The sequence below is a fragment of the Mustela nivalis genome, assembly GCF_964662115.1.
Source record: "Mustela nivalis genome assembly, chromosome: 1".
NCBI classification, from domain to species: Eukaryota; Metazoa; Chordata; class Mammalia; order Carnivora; family Mustelidae; genus Mustela; species Mustela nivalis.
In genome coordinates this window covers 119,017,565-119,038,542 of record NC_139020.1, presented here as the reverse complement: position 1 = coordinate 119,038,542, position 20,978 = coordinate 119,017,565, and the positions used below count along the sequence as shown (strand labels likewise).

Below are 20,978 nucleotides of genomic sequence, written 5' to 3'. Positions count from 1 at the left end.
CTACAACCAGGAGGAAATGAATTCTGTCAACAACCTTAGAGAGTTTGGAAGTTACTCTTCCCCAGGCAAGCCTCCAGATGAGAAGACAGCCTGACTTATACCTTGATTGCAGCTTTGTGAGACTATGAGCTGATGAAACAGTCAAGCTGTGCCTAGACTCCTAGGACACAGAAACTGTGAGATAATATGTTTTAAGCACTAGGTTTCTGGTAATTTGTTACACAACAATAGAACACTAATATACTAAATACTGCTAGATGATTTTACAAGGTGGCTTTATCAATTTATATCCCACAAGCAATATATTAAGATTCTCTTCTCTAAACATCTTACTAACATTTGGAAATGTCTGGTTTTTTAAAAATTTTTTGTCAATCTGGTAGATGTAAAAATAAATAATAGTATAATTATACATATATGTTATTACTTTAATATAAAAACATGTATTTACTTAAATTTATATATACTGTTGTATTTCTTTTCTGAGGCATTAATGCTGTTACTTAAAATAGCAATAGGACTAGGTGAAAGTGGCAACTAGTAATAACAGGAAGACTAAATATAGTTAAGCAAATAACATATGTGAGAAAATTAAAACAATTTTTGAAAGAGGGGGAGGGGCAGAGGGAGGAAGAGAGAATCTTAACCAGGCTCCGTGCCCAGTGCAGAACAGGACATGAGGCTTGATCTCACAATCTTGAGATCATTATCTGAGCTGAAATCAAGAGTTGGGCATTTAAAATTTTTCTTACTTTTTTTTTTGTTAAGATTTTGTGTATTCATTTGAGAGAGAGAGAAAGCGCATGCACAGCACAAGTTAGGGCAGGGGGCAGAGGGAGAGAGAGAAGCAGACTCCACTGAACAGGGAGCCTGACACAGGGGTTGATCTCAGGACCCTTGGATCATGACCTGAAGGCAGACACTTAACCAACTGAGTGACCCATGCACCCCAATATTTTTATAACATGATTATCTTTATGTTCTTTTCTGTCCTCTGATACAGCAATTTATTTTAACTGTTTTAACTCTTTTTTGCATATTTAAATTTTGCGGGCTATATTATTCTATATTCTTTTTTTTTCTTTTCAGCGTAACAGTATTCATTGTATTATTCTATATTCTCTCAATGAAAGCGTTTGAACACAGAATACTTAGGATTTTATTTATTAGCACTGCACATTTCTAAATTGTAGGGTTTTGTTTCCAGCTCCCTAAAGTGTCTACCTACTTCGTATCTACAGACTTGCTTTGGTAAGCCAGATGTTTGTCAGTGAGGTTCTTTGCCTCTCTAAATTAACCAAGTAAGTTATCCCTATCCAAAATGCTCATTGTTCTAAAAACATTCTGAAGCACATTTTATGTCATCATACGTTAAACCTCTCTTTCCTAGGGAAAATGATTTTGAAGCACAAAAGTAATTTAAACTTGTGAAATTGAAGTTAGCTTCCAAGTAAGTTTACAGTTTCAATAAAGACATTTCGAACGTTCTGCTAAACTTGGTTGCCTTTTTTTAGAGACTTCTTTTTTCCCTAAGATTTACTTGTTTATTTTAAAGAGAGAGAGAGTGTGTGTGTGTGCAAGCAAGGAGGACGACCAGAGGGGAAGGGAGAGAGAGTCCAAGCTGACTCCTCCCAACAGGGCACAGAGCCAGACCCAGGGCTCCATCTCAGGACCCTGAGATCATGACCTGAGAGGAAAGAAAGAGCTGGGAGCTTAATCAACTGTGCCACTCAGGTGCCCCTCTTTAGGGACTTCTTAAAAAGTTTTGAAATAATTTATTTCCCCCAAATTCATCTTTTTCTTTTTATCTGCTGGAGTTTTGACTCAATCTAACATAACACTGAATAACTCAGGTGCAGTTGGTTCACCTTTTGCTAGATTCCTCGTGCCCTCTTCAAGGATTGTCAGACAGTTTTAAAGAACCAGCATGTTATTTCTTTTTTTTTTTTTTTTAAAGATTTTATTTATTTATTTGACAGAGAGAGATCACAAGTAGGCAGAGAGGCAGGCAGAGAGAGAGGAGGAAGCAGGCTCCCTGCTGAGCAGAGAGAGCCTGATGCGGGACTCAATCCCAGGACCCTGAGATCATGACCTGAGCCGAAGGCAGCAGCTTAAGCCACTGAGCCACCCAGGCGCCCCAGCATGTTATTTCTGTTTCACTGTAGTCCTCTCCATTCTCATCCTCATTATATTTCCAAATTGAAGCAGGACAATCTTCTTGTTTTATGCTTTGAAAATAAGATTTTATGGCAGGCCATGATTTTAACATGTTTTCTATGGCTAGCAACAATGATAGTCATCTTTTATATATACATATATTATATATATGTATTTGTATTTATGTGTGTATATGTATACATATATATGCACATATATATGTATGCATGTATAAAATGTGGTTTTATTTATTTACTGACTTATTTTTTTAAGTAATCTCTATACCCACCTTGGGGTTTGAACTCACAACCCAGCCAGGCAACCCCCATTGACAATCATCTTGTAGGCCCATGTTTCAGGTAGCTATCTCCTTCCATTTCTATAAAGTCAAAATTTAATTAAATGTTTCTGCACATTTTGAGGAAACTGAAATGACCAACTACTTCCATTATGGAAACCTCTGTTTCCCAGGTAAGAAAACCACACCTTTTTTCTTTCTTCTTCTTCTTTTTCTTTTTTTTTTTCCCGGTAGTGTTGTGTATAAGGTGTTATGCAGATGAGATTGTTTCATTTTCTTTGGAAGTTTAGAGACTGAATAGAATTTGTCAAAATTAACATTTGTACTGAAAACAGATAAATGAGCCAAGTCCACTTTGTCTTTGGACAAAATAGAACACCATTTGTTTTGTGTGTGTATGGTTTCATTTAGAATCTTAATCAACATTAGGAAGCCAATTTGAAGCTCCCATTTTTCAGGTCAAATTGCCTTAGGAGCTAGAGGGGAGTTTTATTTTGTTTTGAATCAGGAAATGTAACCTTATTCAGTTCCATAGAGCAGTCAAAGGTACATACATGCATGCGCACTGGTTCATGGGATACCCCAAGTTGATTCCGCAGCTGCTATTTTCAGCTGCGCATTGGTGTCTTTGAGAAGCTAAAAACTTTTGACTGATTCTGGAGTCCTTGTCTCTCTTATCCCAGATTTGGAAGATGCGGTCTCCATATGCGCTTTCACAGCCTCTTCTCCAGAAGAGCCAATCCGAAATTCTTCTCTGCGTAGTGCGCAGTATGCCCTATTTCTGTTTGTTCTCTCCCTAATCCAGTTATACTGTCTTCCACTGGTCATCAACATTACAGAGTTGTTTAGCTTTCTTTTGCAGTGATGTCTAGGTCATGCTGCTCCTGCTTTAACCATAAAATATGGTCACTACATTGACAATGTTTAAAAAAATTCATCTTGTATGAGGCACACCAGTTAACCCACAGGCAAAGCCAAAGATAGACTGCTGATGCGTCTGATTACAGTGCACTTAAACTGCACCCTTAACTCAGATCCCTCAGAATGATTTAACAGTGGATGACGATTATAGTATATATATAGTATATATCTATAAACTGCAAACCATGGTTACCAGTATCAATGGCCAGGGGGAAAAAAACACCAGCAGTAACTACAGACATCAGAGAATCTATGCTTTATCTATTTGACACTCAAAGCAGGGTGGTTGCTTTCAGACCCTATTTTTTGGGCTGTTGTATGGATGGGTTTAGTACTTTCTCCCCAATCTTCCACACCCATCATGGATGAGGATTCTTTGGTGTGTCCTGCAAGGGTTTCCCAGGATGTGGGAATTTTTGGAACCAAAACCTGGAAAGACAGGCAAATCAGGACACTTGTCACTCTTCCCTACCTGTATTGAAGTCAAATGAATTCACGTCATCTAGCTGGTATCCCTGTTCCCTAACCTGATATGAGTGCTGGCAGATAACTTTCATCTGCCCCCTTTTCTGAAGAAGTATAGGCCTCACAGGAGCCAGCTTGCTAGAAGGCTCCTACTCCTACCCGCGGAGGAAGGACAGAGGAAGGCCAATAACTGACATCACTTCAAAAGACCAACTGCTGTTACAATGTTCAACTTAGTTTAACCGTGCAGTTTGTGCCCTAATGATTTCCCTCGGAATTATACTGAAGATCATCTTCAACTGAAACCATACTCCTGTTAGCTTTCCCCCTGCCCTTTGCTGCCTTTAACCCCCTATTTCCGAAAGCAGTCCCCCAATAAGTCACTTGAGCAAGAATCCCCATCTTAGGCCCTGTCTAGACCTAGAACAAGATCCAAATCTATGGTTTTCCATGTTCTTAACCAGTTGTCTAAGACCATTTATTGAGACTGGTCCATTGTTTTCCCAGAAATCCATAGTTTTTACCTCTCTCATTCATATATCTACACACTCTCAGAGCTCTATTCTGAGAAAAGTATGTATGTAGTCACATGATACTTAGAAAGTGAGAAGAACTAGTGAGCAAAAATGTAAGCCTCAAATAGCCAGTTTTGACTTGATATGGAAAACTTGAATAAGAAATCAACTGTATTCTGTATCATGCGACTTCTGACTTTTGAAATTTTTTTTTATTTGTTTGTCAGAGAGAGTGAGAGCACAAGCAGGGGGAGTGTCAGGCGAAAGGAGAAGCAGCATCCCCGCTGAGCAAGGAGCCTGATTCAGAACTCGATCCCAGGACCCTGGGATCATGATCTGAGCCAAAGGCAGATGCTTAACTGACTGAGTCACTCAGGCTGAGTTCTGACTTTTAAATGGCACTTAGCTTCTAATTGGAAATATCTGCTGCAAAATTTTATAAATGTACCATAAAAATATTGACACCATCAAACCTGCAATGTGAAAAGTTATGTCATAAATATTACAGAATATATAATTTTAATAGTATATAATAGTATATATCTATAGTATATAATTTTTATAATATATAAACTTGAGAGATATTTCTCAAATAAATATATTTATAAATTTATATGTATTTTATGTATATTAAACTAATATCTATTAGAGAGAGAGATATTTGAGATATATATGTATGTGGATATATATCCAAGTATTCCCAAGTTTCTACATGGACATAGGTCTGTTTTGGAGCTTTCTATTCTAGCCAGTTGGTCTGTTTGCCTATTCCTGCACCAATAACACATCATAATTACTATAGATGTATACAAGTCATGATATGTTATAGTCATCTCTGCCTGCCTCTCCATCTACTTGTGATTTCTCTGTCAAATAAATAAATAAAATCTTAAAAAAAAATAAAGGACTTACAAAAAAAGAGATATGTTATAGTCAAATGACCTCTACTTTGTTTTTCTTCTTTAAAATTAACTTGGCTCTTCTTGAGCCTTTAGATTTAAGATAAATTTGAAAATTTCTCCATCAATTTCTATGAAGAAAATGTTATGGTTTTGATTGAAAGTGTATTGATAAGATTTATTTTTGGAGAATACAAATCTTTATTATATTGAGTCTTCTTTTTGATGACAATATAGTATAGCTCTATGTTTATTTAGGTCTTCTTTATTGCCTTTGAATAATATTTTGTAATTTTTTAATGGAAGTTTTATACATCTTTTGTTAAACTTATTTCTAGTCCCTCTATTTTTTTGATATTGCTATTGTAATGGTAAAAAAGTCATTATCTTTATTCTCATGTATAAGAATGAAATTGACTTATTTAAAACTTCTATTTATAACCTTACAGAATGCTCTTATTCATCCTAATAATTTGTCTCCAGATTTCCTTGGATTTTCTATAAACAATCATATTTCCTGTGATTAATGACATTTTTATTTTACCACCACTACTTATGTTTTTCATTTGTTCTTCTTTACTGTGTTGAACATGTGTCCTAACTCATTGCGGAAGGTTAGTAGTGATAGAAGACATCTGTTGTCTCACTTCTGATTTTGTAGGGAATCATTCTAATGTTTTACCATGAAATATTATGCTTGCTCTAGGTTTTCAATATCCTTTTATGAATCGCTTATTAAATAACTTTTCTCTGTATATTGAAGAGAGCATACTCTTTAATACACTTATATGGTGAGTTACACTAGTAGATGTTCTTAAATAATCATTGTATTTCTGAAATAAACCCAACTTGACCATGATTTACTTATTTATACAGAACTGAATTATATTTATTAACAGTTTGAGATTTGAGCTTTATGTCCATTTTTGCTATCAAGTTTAAACTAGCCTTGAAAAATTCATTGGGGAATGTTCTCTCTGATTTATTAAAATTTTCCATGAAGATTTAAGATTTTATATGAAATTGGAATTATCTTTTCTTTGAAGATTTGGTAGAAGTCACTAGCAAAATCATCTTAGCCTGTTGTATTTGTTTACTTGGTAGGTAAAACTTTAATTGTCAATTCAACTTAATTTTTTAAAGATTTTATTTATTTATTTGACACAGAGAGAGAGATCACAAATAAGCAGAGAGGCAGGCAGAGAGAGAGGGGGAAGCAGGCTCCCTGCTGAGCAGAGAGCCCAGTGCGGAACTCGATTCCAGGACCCTGAGATCATGACCTGAGCCGAAGACAGAGGCTTAACCCACTGAGCCACCCAGGTGCCCTGATTCAACTTATTTAATAGACATTAGAAAATTCAGGATTTCTAGTTCCTCAGTCAATTGTGGCAGTCTGTATTTTTTTAACAAAATCTCTATTTTTTCTAAATTTTCAACTTATTAGCACGAAATTGTTTCTAGTATTATCTATTATCTTGTTACCTTTAGATCTAAAGGTATTTTAGTTACATCTAATGTATTTTAGTTACATCCTTTTTTATTCCTCAAATTCTTTATTTGACCTTTTGTTTTTTTATCAATCTTACGAAAGATTTGTCTATTTTTAAGAATCTTTACAAAGAGACAGCTATTGACTTTTTTATTTCTCTCTGTTGTATGTTTTTGTGTCTATTTCATTATTTTCTGTTTTTAACCCTTCAAGTTTACTCTGACTTTCTTAAGTTGGATGCTTAGCTAATAATTTCTACCTTTATTTTTTCTTAATACAACTTTAAGTTTATAGATAATTTAAACACTATTTTAGCTTTATGTCACAAACTCACACACAGCCTTGTGACCAACTCAGCCTTCATGTCTAAGCTCCATCCCTGCAAACAGTCACCCTTTGGCCATTCTTGATGCAGACTGTGGGATAATCCACCTCAAGAGGACAGACCCAAGAAAGACTCAATTTAGGCCGTGGAAATAGACTTGGAGCTGTTTAGGCAGGAAATTGGGGGGTTCCAGCTACCTAGTAGGTGGTTTAGAAGTGAAGTATGCAGGCTTCAAATGGATATATTCTCTTGATCCTATAGACTACTCACTTTGTAAAGATGAGAAAACCTGGAGGAAGGCGAGAGTGGGGCCCTCTCAAACTAGAGGTTCAGGTCAGGGCCTCTCTTGTCCATATCCAAAGACAGTACTATATAAGACAGGAAGCAAGCTTTTTTCAAGAGGAAGAATGCTGCCACAGAAATCAAATAAGAAAAGGAAATAAAAGTTATCCAAATTGGTAAGGAATAAGTAAAACTTCAACTATTCACAGATGATATGATACTATATATGGAAAACCCTAAAGACCCCACTAAAAAACTATTAGAACTGATAAATGAATTCAGTAAGGTTGCAGAATACAAACTAAATACACAGAAATTCACCAAATTTCTATACACTAATAATGAAGTATCAGAAAGAGAAATCAAGAAAATAATCCCATTTGCACTTGCATCAAAAAGAGTAAAATATTGGGGCACCTGGGTGGCTCAGTGGATTGAGCCTCTGCCTTTGGCTCGGGTCATGGTCCCGGGGTCTTGGGATCGGGCCCCTCATCCAGTTCTCTGCTTAGTGGGGGCCTGCTTCCCCCTCTCCCTCTGCCTGCCTACTTGTGATCTCTCTCTCTGTCAAACAGATAAATAAAATCTTTTTTTTTTTTAAAGTAAAATACCTAGGAATAAATTAAACCTAGGAGGTGAGAAACCTCCATTCTGAAAACTATAAAACACTGATGAAAGAAATTGAAGATGACGCAAACAAATGGAAAGATATTCCATGCTTATGGATAGGAAGAACAAATATTGTTAAAATGTTCATACTATCCAAAGCAACCTATACATTTAATGCAATCCTTATCAAAGTACCAACAGCATTTTTCACAGAACTGGAACAAATAGCCCTAAAATTTGTATGAAGCAACAAAAGACCCTGAGTAGCCAAAGCAATCTTGAAAAAAAAAAGGGCAAAACTGGAAGTATCACAATCCCAGATTTTAAGATATACTACGAAGCTATAGTAATCAAACCAATATAGTACTGGCACAAGAATAGACACATTGATCGACAGAAGAGAGTAGAGAGCCCAGAAATAAGCCCACAATTATAAGGTCAATTAATCTTCCATAAAGGAGGCAAGAATATACAATGGGAAAAAGTCTCTTCAACAAATGGTGATGGGAAATACTGGACAGCAAAATGCAAACAAATAAAACTGGACTGCTTTCTTCTAGCATACACAAAAATAAACTCAAAATGGATTAAGGACCTAAATGTGAGACCTGAAACCTTAAAAATCCTAGAAGAAAGCATAGGCAGTAATTTCTTTGACATTTTTCTAGATATGTTTCCTCAGGTAAGGGAAACGAGGGCAAAAATAACCTATTGAGACTCCATCAACATTAGATGCTTCTGAGCAGCTAAGACGGTGGCATAGCAGGAGGACCCTATGCTCTTCTCATTCCTAGAGCACAACCAGATAACTATCAAATCATTTGGAATATCTGTAAAAATGACCTGAGTACTGACAGAACAAGTTGCACAACTAGAGGGAGAGAAGAGGCCACATCGAGGAAAGGATGAAGTGCAAGGACATGGTGTGGGAGAGAAACAAAATGCAAAGCTTCTGCATGGCAAAGGTAACAATCAACAAAACTTAAAGGCAACCTACAGAATGGGAGAAGATATTTGCAAATGACATATCTGATAACAACTCAGGATCTAAAATATATAAAGCTGCATATATATACAACTTAACATCCAATAAAGCAAATAATCCAATTTAAAAATGGGCAGAAGTCATGAATAGGCATTTTCCAAAAAAGACATACAGATGACCAACAAACACATGAAAAGATGCTCAACATCACTTCTCTGGGAAGTGCAAATCAATATCACAATCAGCTATCACTCGTTCCTGTTAGAGCGGCTAAAATCAAAAACACAAGAAACAATTTGTACACCTGAAAGTCATATTATATGGTATGTTAACTAACTGGAATTTAAGTAAAAACTTTAAAAAATTTTTAAAAAACACAAGAAACAACAACTGTTGGCAAGGACGTGGAGAAAATGTACCCTCATGCAACGCAAATTGGTACAGTCACTATGGAAAACCGTATGGAGAACAAAAAAAGATAATAGTATGAAGATTCCTCAAAAGATTAAATATATAATTGTCAAATGATCCAGTAATTCCACTATTGCCAAAGAATACAAAAACACTAATTTGAAAAGATATATGCATCCCTATGTTCATTGCAGCATTATTTACAATAGTCAAATTATGGAAGCAGCCCAGGTGTCCATTGATAGAGATGAATGGATAAAGAAGATGTGGTGTATATATACACAATGGAATATTACTCAGCCCCCCAAAATAATGAAATCTTGCCATTTGCAACGACATGAATGGAGCTAGAGAGTATAATGCTAAGTGAAAGTCAGTAGGAGAAAGACAAATACCATATGATTTCACTTATATGTGGAATTTAAGAAACATAACAAAACAAAACAAAAAACCGATAGAAACCAAGAAACAGACTATATCACTATAGAGAATAAACATGGTTACCAGAGGAGAGGTAGGTGGGGTGGGAAAATAGATGAAGGGGATTTTTTAAAAAATTAAAAAAAAAAAAGGAGGAAGAACACTGGTTACAGTAAGGTGAGGCAGAAGAAGTATTCTGTGCAAAGAGAAGAGGGTCAGGAAATTTGGGGAATATAGAGAAATATGGGTTTCAGAATAGGCAAGAGATACCTGGTGAGATTTGTTGGCCTCTATAGGACTTTGATGTAAAGTTTGGGCAAAGTCACAGAGGATTCGGCCTTTATAAGTACTATTCTCTGCATCCCTCATTCACACAACTCTTATAAATACTTCAGATCTCAGCTAGAGTTTCACTCTCTCTTCTTCCTCCCAACCCTTGATTAATTTATCCCCTCCCTCTTAAGTTTTTTCAAAGAATCTGTACTTTCTCTTTTGTTATACTCAATCACATAGCTGTCTTTCTGATGATTCAGGCTGAAAACTTTCTGAAGACATTTGTCTTGTCCTGCATCATATCCCCAGCATCCAGAAAGTGACTGAAACTCATCTAGTGATCAAGAAATATTTGATGAATTAATAAGTTGGCCTTGGGGCACCTGGGTGGCTCAGTTGGTTGAGCGTCTGACTTGATTCCAGCTCCAGGTCCTGGGACTGAGCCCCACGTCAGGCTCCATACTCAGCGAGGAATCTACTTGAGATTTTTTCCCTCTGCCTGCCCCCTTACACACACACTCTCTCTCTCTCTCAATAAATACATCTTAAAAAAATAAATAATTTGGCCTCATGATGCTTGAGTGGTATTGCCTGATATGGTCGAATCCAAATAGGGTATCAGTAGAATATCAGCCTTTTGCTGTCCTTCCACTTTGAATAATGTCATTTTACACAGAACTTTTCAAAGCTAGTTACTCAGACAAAGTTTGTGTATTTTAATATGTAAAATGCTATATAAGATTTTCTGGAAAATCTAAAATCACCCAAGTGTTACACTATCATTTAAAAAGGCTTGGATTATATACTAGAAATTCCCCTTCATCATATGCAAAACATTTTTGCTGTTACCTATAGTAAAACAGATGAAAGGACAATTTGAAGGAGAGCGAACAGACCTGAGAGTGTTTGGGTTGGGATCTACCCATCCCAATCCCAAGAGGTAAAGACAAAGATAAAAGAACCAGGATGCTAGTTTGTGCTGGGTCCCTTCAATAACCCAATTGGTCCACATGGACAACCCATCTGACCTATTCAGACCACTCTCTGACTCACTACTGGTCATTATTTGGAAAGTTCCTCCAAAGCAAGCACATGGCACTTGTTTAAATGATGTGGAATTTAGTCAACAGAGCTACCCCTTGAGAATCTTGCTCTAGGCTGCTGTGAAGACAGCATCCTTGGTCTTGACGAGTAATACCGTGGCCGTACATGACCCTGGCTGCAAGTCCACAAATACTGGGGCATAGCCTGAGTGTTACTAAAGATAACAAAGGTTTCAGGGCTGGAGACATTGTCAACCACACTGTCATGGTAGTCTGTGTCTCCAGGACTCAATGGTGGGGGAGTGATCTGTAACTGATGACCCTGACAGAAGGAGCCTGTGAGTACTTCAGCTTCAAACACGTATATCAGTTTGTCTGTGGCCGATGTTTCCTTGACCCGGTATGCTAGGTTTTTCAGGCTCTTGGTGAAGTATATACCAACTCCATATTTTTGGTCTGAAAAGAGAAAAAGAAGTTAAAAGATTATTAGGATCTGATGAATCGTATTGCCTATGTGGGTACTACTATGTAATCTCTCTCTAGTCCTCTAAGTAATCACTACCTCCTGGTCTCAAGTCCCTGTCTGAGGCAGACACCTAAAGTTGTCCTACTGAGGCAAATTATCACTGATATCATCAGCCTAATAAAAGCTTACGTGTATATACCTACTTCCCTTTTTATTTCCTTTCCTCCCTATTTTTTTCTTTACATTTACTTCGGATTTAACCGAATATTGTTGCAGGCTCACGAGCAGCACTGAACAACAAAAGTTCAATGTAAGCATATATGTAATTTTAAATTTTCTAGTAGCCACATAAAAAAAGTAAAAAGGAACAGGTAAAATTAATTTAGTAATTTTTATTTAATCTGTGTTATCCAATGTTACCATTTCAACTTGTAATCAATATAAAAAATTATTAAGGAGATATTTTACATTCTCTCCTTGGGTAGTGGTCTTTAGAATCAGTGTATATATTGCATTTAAAGTCCATCTCAATTCAGATTAACCACGTTTTAAGTGCTCAATAGCCACATGTGCCAATGGCTACCAGTTGAACAATTCAGCTCTCGGGCTTCTAGAATAACTAAGACATGATCCCTGTTCTCAAAAATTCACAAAGGGAAATCCCCACATGTAAACAGGTAAAGTACAGCACAGTTTTATGTAAAGAGAAAATATTTTGAGATAAAAATCAAAGATTTCTTTCCTGGAATTTTCGTCTTGCTCTTGGTTTCTCCACCCATTGAGTTCTTGCTACTCATTATATTGGGGCAAAAAAGATAAAGCTTATAACAAAGTCAACTGAATACACACACACACACACACACACACACACACATTCAATTATATAATTTTTTAAAATATTTTATTTATTTATTTGAGAGAGAGATAGTAAGAGAGAGCATGAGCGAGGAGAAGGTCTGAGAGCGAAGCAGACTACCCATGGAGCTGGGAGCCCGATGAGGGACTCAATCTCGGGACTCCGGGATCATGACCTGAGCCGAAGGCAGTCGTCCAACCAACTGAGCCACCCAGGTGTCCCTCAATTATATAATTTTTAAAAAACTTTATTTTAGATAGCACAAGCAGAAGGAGGAGCAGAGGAAGAGGGAGAGAGAGGCAGAGAAGGAGACTCCCTGCTGAGCACAGAACCCAGGATCATGGCGGGGGAGGGCTTGATCCCAGGATCCTAAGCTTGTCAGATGAGCCAAAACCAAGAGTCAGAGACTCAACTGACTGAGCCACCCAGGCACCCCAGATATCATATATAATTATTGTTTTTTTTTTAAGATTTTATTTATTTATTTGACAGACAGAGATCACAAGTAGGCAGAAAAGCAGACAGAAAGAGAGAGGGAAGTAGGCTCCCCGCTGAGCAGAGAGCCCGATGTGGGGCTCGATCCCAGGACCCTCGATCCCAGGATCATGACCTGAGCTGAAGGCAGAGGCTTTAACCCACTGAGCCACCCAGGCGCCCCGATAATTATTTTTAATCAAAGCATAGATTATGGTCTTGAAAGGCTTTCTGGGAGAGGAAAAGGGTTTTCTGAACCAGAAGCCTAAAAAACTAAAGGATTCAGAGCGTGGAGTTTATGCCATATGTAACAGGAGAGAAGGATAAAAGATATTCTTAGAATAGTTTTCTCACTTCAAAATAAGTAAAAGTTCTTCCTTTCACCTGGTGTAAAGATAAGAATCAGAGAGGACATGACTAGAGCTGTTGGGGACGCTGAGAAGGGACTCACTTCACTGCCCCACTCCCTCAAGAGAGCCTGAGGAGTCAAGATAGGGAAGAACTACAAGAATCTCAGAAAAACAGGGAGTAGGGGACTTCCAGAGTAGAAGGAACCATTGCCTGCCTCTACTGGGTGCAGCCCCCTCAGCTAGCCAGGCTGCTAAATGGAAAGCAGCGATGGCCAGAGAAGATGTCCACAACAGGTGAGGACTGCCACACAAGACCTTGCATTTCAGCTTGGAGCATGTGCACACTCAAACATTTCCCGCTTTGCAGGAGGGGCACAGACAATGGCCTAGAAAGGAACTCCCTTGGTATGAAAACTGGAGTTCCCTGTGAAGACACTGAGAACAAAGGGCATCATAAATTTAAGCATAGGAGGGCGCTAATGACCAAACCCCAGGGTGGTTTTTCTAGCAGAGGACATCAGAAGACAGAGAACAGACAGATGCAGAACCAGACCATTCTCTCCACAATGCCTGTCCCACCCTCTGAAACACTCTTAGAAGAGAAGAAGGAGAAAAAAAAAAAAAAACATGCAGGAACTGAGTTTAAACCCCCAAAGGACTGAGAAAACTGAAAATGACTGAGTTCGTCTCGAACAGTCAAGATGGGATTTTTCCACATCTGTGGACATGGGGGCAGGAAAGGTAGGTAAAATTCCATTTTAGAGCTAATAAGGAAGATAGGCTCCATAGCTGAGTTGTGTGGAACTGTAGATTTTTGCACCCGTTGGAGTTACAGATGCGGTAACATGGGAATGTAGGACATGTGGGAGCACAGAGCAGAGAGCACTCCCTGGGTGCAGGCGTGAGGGAACGTGTCAGCCAGGAGATGCCATTTCAGCTGTGTCTGGAAAAAGGAATAGGACTTTGCAGGGCTAAAAATGGGTGAGGGGGGAAGGCATTCCACATGCAAAGGCATAGAGGCATGAAATATCAAGCACATTTAGGAAACTCCAAGCAGTTTCTGGCTGACGTGTGGATGAACACAGTGAGTGATGAGGGGGGAAATGATGGGGGAGCAGGGGAGCCTAGGTCCTTACATGCTCTGCCAGTGGGGTTGGAGTTTTACCGCGCAGGCAGCTAGGTAGGTAGATATTAAACAGGCATGTATGTTTTTAGCATGACAATTTCCGGAAGCAGAGAAAAGGATAGGTTGGATAGGGTTGTGGTTTTTTTTTTTTTAAGATTTTATTTATTTATTTGACAGACAGAGATCACAAGTAGGCAGAGAGAGAGGAGGAAGCAGGCTCCCTGCTGAGCAGAGAGCCCGATGCGGGACTCGATCCCAGGACCCTGAGATCATGACCTGAGCCAAAGGCAGCGGCTTAACCCACTGAGCCACCCAGGTGCCCTAGGGTTGTGGTTTTGAGGCAAGAAAGGACCTGGTCATCGTCTGGGCCCAGGGGAAGAAGAACAAAGGCAACAGGAATAGAGAGGTGAGGCTGGGCTGAGAATGTTTCAAGAGGAAACCAGCAGGGCTGTGTGACTGCCTGAACCTAGAGTAAGAGGAAGGAGGAATGGAAGAAGATAACGTTTCCAGCTAGGAGACCTCATATATAGATGGTGATGGTATAAGCCAGGATAGGGGGTATGGGGGGGGTAAGGAAAAAGCACCTATTTCTTAGGGAAAAGTATGGCCAAGGAAAAAGTTCAGTCCAAGGTGATTATGGAACATCTAGGCAGAAATATTCCAAAGACAGTTGGAGATATGGACTTGCAGGTCAGGAGAGAAGAAGGGGCTTCGAGTTACAAATCTGTAAGTCATCAGAGGTAGGAGTTGAAGCTATAGGTATAGGTGCAATCACCCAGGGGGACATCATAGGGTTGGGAAAAATAAAAAGCTACCTTTAAAACTCCAGAAAACACCCAACAGATGGACTCACTAGATTATAAATTATAAGGGCAGGAACTCTGTGTTGTGTTTACTGTTGTATTCCTCCCACCGAGCACAGGGCCTGACTTACAGAATGTGCTCAAGAATGAATGAATGAACACAATAAAACATATTGCAAGCATGGAGGCTCCTTCTTGCTACATTTAGGCAAATCCTGCAAGCAAGAGATGAAATCAGAACTGGCTGGAATGTAAGCCAAGACAGAAAATGTAGAAGCCCACTTTGCCTATAGTTAGCCATCTAAATTGACCGAGAATCCCATAACTGGGAAACTTGCAGGGGTAAAAAAGAAATAAATAAATAAAGCCAAGAACCTTTGTACTCCAAATGAAAACTAGGTTAAAAAAGAAGAGTTGCAAAATAACTTCAGCGGTGATCAAATGTCTCCTGGGTTTCTCAAGCACCTTTGGTTACCCACGCTCACCAGACATGTTGGCTCAAGTCCCATTTTGGACAGTATCTCCCCAGTGAATCTATTATTTGAATCGCCTCAGGCAGTGGCTTTAAGCTAAGAGCTAGGAATGTGGACAGAGCACCGAGGCCAGTAGGTAAAAGACTAGAATCTTGAGGCTTAAAGACTAGATGGAGACAAGACCTTTGACTGGGCTTTGACCAGCAGTAAACAGGCTTCATGCCTGCTACGGTTTTAAAGGAACTATATTGCTGAAGAAACTGTAAGCCTGGCTGTCAGTAGCCTGAGAGCATTCTAGTCCCTGAGGCAATCCAGGGACCCCTGATAGGCCACGGGCCCCAATGGGTCCAGAAATGACCGAAGATGGCAATACATAGGGAAGATTCTTCCCAGAGTACAAAACCACGGTGTTAGTCCACTCCCGGAATACTGTCTTCACTATCCCTGTCCGGCGACATGCAATTAGTGGTATGGACCAGTGACTTTCCTTCTCCCCTATAGAAATGGAAGTGTTTTTGGTTTTTATTTATTTATTTGTTTGTTTGTTTGTTTGTTTATTTTTATTTATTTATTTGGCAGAGAGAAATCACAAGTAGATGGAGAGGCAGGCAGAGAGAGAGAGAGGGAAGCAGGCTCCCTGCTGAGCAGAGAGCCCGATGCGGGACTCGATCCCAGGACCCCGAGATCATGACCTGAGCCGAAGGCAGCGGCTTAACCCACTGAGCCACCCAGGCGCCCCTGGTTTTGTTTTTAAAGCGCTTATTTATTTTTTGACAGAGCGAGAGAGTACAAGCAGGGAGAGTGGTAGGCAGAAGGGGAGGAAGAAGCATGTGAAGCTCCCTCCCAGGACTCTGAGATCATGACCTGAGCAGAAGGTAGACACAACCCTCTGAGCCACACAGGCATCCCTAGAAATGGGAGTTTTTTAATTGCAGTTTTCCTGCTCTTCCTACCATTATATAACGATTGGGTTAGGGCAATTACCTTGCTTTTAAGCTTTAAAAGAGGACTTTCTGGACTCGAGGCTGATGAGATAGGATGAGACTTTGGGGCTTTCTTCCTTGGGAGGTGATGTGTGTGCCTTTTAGGAAGAAAGATGTGTGCAAATGTCAGGCAATTTGCAGCATCTGCCACAGGACTGAAAAGAAGGCACTACTGGATTTTTGATAAATAGGAGGACAGTGATGGTCTTAGTGAGAGTAGATTATATAGGGGTGGGAGGGGAGGAGTGCAGAGAAGCAGCCAGTTATGACGGGTTTGGGAGCAAACCGAAGTTGTGAATTTTTAAGACTTTAACCAATATCACTCTTCTGGCTAAAGACTTCTTGGTAGGGATCCATTTAAAATTTTTTTACCCCCAGGAACTTCCCATGTTCAGTTTTTACTCCAGGTACTTTTTATGTTCTCCCTGGGGGCAAAGAGATGATGATTTCCAGACCCGTTGCTTTCTAGAAATCAAGACCTGGAGTTGGCTTTCACAGCAAGGATCAAGCTACATATTTTGAAAGGTAAAAATCAAGAACAGAATCAATGGATCAGGCAAAATCAAGCTGTATGGCTACTATCCTCCATGATTATTACTAAACTTCTTTGCCTCCTTTGGAGAGATCCAGAGGGGACAATACAGCAATTAAGTATGCAGTATTGTTGTACAACGGAAAAGAGATATGGAAGCTACACACAGTAGAACTCCCATAGCTGAAAAGGATCTTAAAGGATTGTTTACTTCACCTGCCAGATGCTATCTAATTCATTCACTAGCAGGCTACAGGAAATGAAGAAGATGGAAGAGAAAAGAGCAACTTTATTAAGCTCAGGAAAATGCCCTTTTAATTAAGGGATGAGGTTTGGTAGTGTCGATAATTATTTTGTGGAGCTAAGAAAAAAAACAACAGCTTCAGCAGATAAACACATAAAAAAAAAAAAAAAACAGCTTTGGCAGATAAAACACATAACCACAGAAAAGAGAAAAACAGTGAAATGTACATCTTACCGCAAAAGCTTTCATCAGCATTAAACCCATCAGCAACAAAACAAGAAGAACAAACAAAAAATATGACCCTTTCCAAATGACTCAATCACTATATCCCAGTTGCAAGGGTTCCCCTCACCAAAGCAACAAATACCACAAATGGTGAGTCATCTGCTGGGGTCTGCTCACCACTCCCCACATACAGAGACCCCGAAGATGAGGAGCTGACACCTACCGCAGGGCGCCGAGTACATTCTTTGAAAGCCAACTCTGCTTACGGCTTCGCAGAACTGGTAAGGAATTTGCTGAAACAGCCTGTGGCTCACAGGCTTCCCCTGTGTTCTCTCTCCCATCATTTTCTTCTTTTTTTGGAAGACAGCCATGAGAACCTCATTGTCTATTTTCTCCACCTATGACCCAAGGATATGAAAAACTGAAAAAAAACTGGGAAAAAAAGTGAGAAGCGCGATGTATGTTGCTTGATACTCTGCTTCCAAGAGAAAGGCTGTGTGTATTACTAGGCATGCAACTTGCTTTTCATATAAAGTGCTTTAAGAGTCCTCCTGGCTCCCACCCCTCTCCTACTTTGACTTCTGGCTCTTCAAAATTCCCTGTCCCTTCTTTGATAAATCCATGTAATAAAAATTCACTGAGTGAATCCCTACGTGCCAGGCACTGGTAATGAAAGGGTCAACTATGTAGACAGTCTTTGCCTTCTTTAAAGCAAATGGTTTAACAAGAGGTAAAAAATAGGTGAACAATTATAATACAGTGTAATAAATGCTATTCTTTTTTTTTTTTTTCATACTGCTTTGAGATCGGCAGACAAGTTTGCCCTGATGCTTGATGGGTGCTTCTGTACCTCCTGCCATCATTCCTACCTCCTGATTCCAACTATACACTTTGTGTCTGCCCACCCCTGCCCTACTTTCAGTCTTAATCCTCCGGGTCCAGGTCAATGAGCAGCTGGCTTAGAGTCCTCAGCAGCTGAATTTTTCTCTCAGTTACAGAAACAAATAATAGCAAGACGAGTAGAATCCTTCCCTCAATTACGTATACCTTTATAACCTGCAAACCACAGCTCTCAAACTGTTTCTTCTGAGCCTGAATTTCCTCCGTTGAAAGCTTTAGGCATTTCAGAAACGTATTCTTTTTCATTTCATCCTGGTTTGGGGGTTGCCAATTAGTCCACTGCCCTAAAAATGAATAACATAAAACTTTGTTTCAGTGCTCTGTGAGAGGAAAAAGATTTGTAAAGAAATTTAATAAAACAAATTAAAGAAATTTAAAGAAAAGGATTAGCCAGTTTAAATTGTATGCCTTATACGTTTAGGACATGAAAGGAAAATGCAGTATAACGAGAACACATAGAAGAGGGATAGAAGAGGGGGTTAATAAATTTGTCCTCACATGATTTAGATCACGAGCCTGAGAGGGTGAGAGAAAAAAGAGCATTAGTATATATTTCCCCCATCGATGTTGTAAGATAATGTATAAGTATGTTGCTAATAGGAAATGCTTATATTTCTGGCCAGGATGCTCATCAACAAAAATACACAGACAGAGTAAAACATTAAGGAATGATGAAAAATAGTATGACATTTATATAAAACTTAAAGATTTTCAAAAAGATTTCATATCTCAACTTCATTTGACTATTACAACACTGCCACTGAAATAACTAACACACACCTTGACAAAAAACAAAATTAAAACTCGGAGAAGGGGCACCTTGGTGGCTCAGTGGGTTAAAGCCTCTGCCTTTGGCTTAGGTCATGATCCCAGGGTCTTGATTGAGCCCTGCATCAGGCTCTCTGCTCAGCAGGGAGCCTGCTTCTTCCTTTCTCTCTGCCTGCCTCTCTGCCTACTTGTGATCTCTCTCTGTCAAATGAATAAATAAAATCTTAAACAAACAAACAAACAAACAAACTCGGAGAAGTTAAGTGACTTGGCTGATATCACACAGCTAATATAAACCTGGCTTTCACCAGTGCTCTCTGCAAGTGGAAAGGCAGAATATTTGGTACATACATCACTCAAATGCACCCAACCACAAAAAGCAAACTTTGGAGATTAAGAGTTTATGTTCTCTCTTTCCTCCCTTCCTTCCTTTCTTCCTTCTTCCTTAACTTTCCTACCTTCCTTTATAAATTCAAGGGACAACCTGTTACTGCCTACCAACTGCTTGTTGGAATAAATATACATACATGTGAACAAACAGAAAACCCCAAAAAGACTTCTTTTCTTTCAGTTTCTTTTCTTTTTTCTTTTTTTTTTTTTTTTTAAGATTTTATTTATTTGGGGGAGAGAGAGCATGCTCACATGAGCAGGGGGGAAGGGCAGAGGGAGACTGATGCAGCACTGGATAAACCTACGGAGCCACCCAGGCACCCCTCAGTTTATTTTCAGTTTGACTTAAACCCAAGTAAACAAAAATGACATAATTCCCAGCACATTATTTAATTGAATGTGCTCAATCTAACCACAGAAAGCAGATGATAAATCCAAAGAAATTCACTAGAGGGGCCAAGCTGTAAATCTGGAAAGCAGGGGGAACAAAATTCCATAGCAGAGAAATTTCAGAGCCAGGAAATTTCAAAGGAGGAGATTATAAATTAAATCTCAAGAGCAACAGCCGACATATATAAGGTATAGTAATAGAGTTCAGCTCACTTGAGTTCAGCAACCATTCGCTGAGCTCCTATCACCTGCTGGCACTGGGTTGGGCACCTGGGTTGAGCACTGCAGACTCAAAGATCCACAAACTCCTGCTGTCAGAAGTGCTCCCCAGGAAGGATTACAATAGCAGCATGGAAGAGGAAACGTCTAACTTCCGTATTTAAATTTTATCGCTCTGCTGGATAGCTGACATTCCTTGTAGTAATAACTCACTGTAAATGTATCCGTTTTACAAAAGATCTCAACATGAGGCACGAATGTATCAAAATCCTAGAGGAGAGCATAGGCTGTAAGCTCTTCGACATTAGCCACAGCAACTTCTTTCAAGATGTGTCTCCAAAGGCAAAAGAAACAAAAGCAAATATGAACTTTTGGGACTTCATCAAGATCAAAAGCTTCTGCACAGCAAAGGAAATAGTCAACAAAACAAAGAGGCAACCCACAGAATGGGAGAAGATATTCACAAATGACACTACAGACAAAGGGCTGATATCAAGATCTATAAAGAACCCAAACTCAACACTCACAAAACAGATAATCACATCAAAAAATGGGCAGAAGACATGAACAGAACACTTCTCCAAAGAAGACAAACAAATGGCTAACAGACACATGAGAATATGTTCATCATCATTAGCCATCAGGCAAATTCAAATCAAAACCACATTGAGATAATACCTCACACCAGTT

At 39.1% G+C, this 20,978-nt stretch overlaps 1 protein-coding gene across 1 annotated transcript in view; it reads right to left on the bottom strand.

Annotated features, from left to right (window-relative positions):
• Positions 1-9,508: 9,508 nt before the first annotated feature.
• The window catches only part of PARP9 (poly(ADP-ribose) polymerase family member 9), a 32,747-nt gene continuing 21,277 nt past the window's right edge, over positions 9,509-20,978 (bottom strand). Inside the window, exons 9-11 of the mRNA XM_082740333.1 lie at positions 18,669-18,805; positions 17,845-18,019; positions 9,509-11,545 (exon numbers count right to left, since the gene is read on the bottom strand). Of these exons, the coding sequence (XP_082596459.1) occupies positions 11,166-11,545; positions 17,845-18,019; positions 18,669-18,805 (692 nt within the window). The 3' untranslated portion in view covers positions 9,509-11,165. The remainder of the gene's footprint in view (positions 11,546-17,844; positions 18,020-18,668; positions 18,806-20,978) is intronic.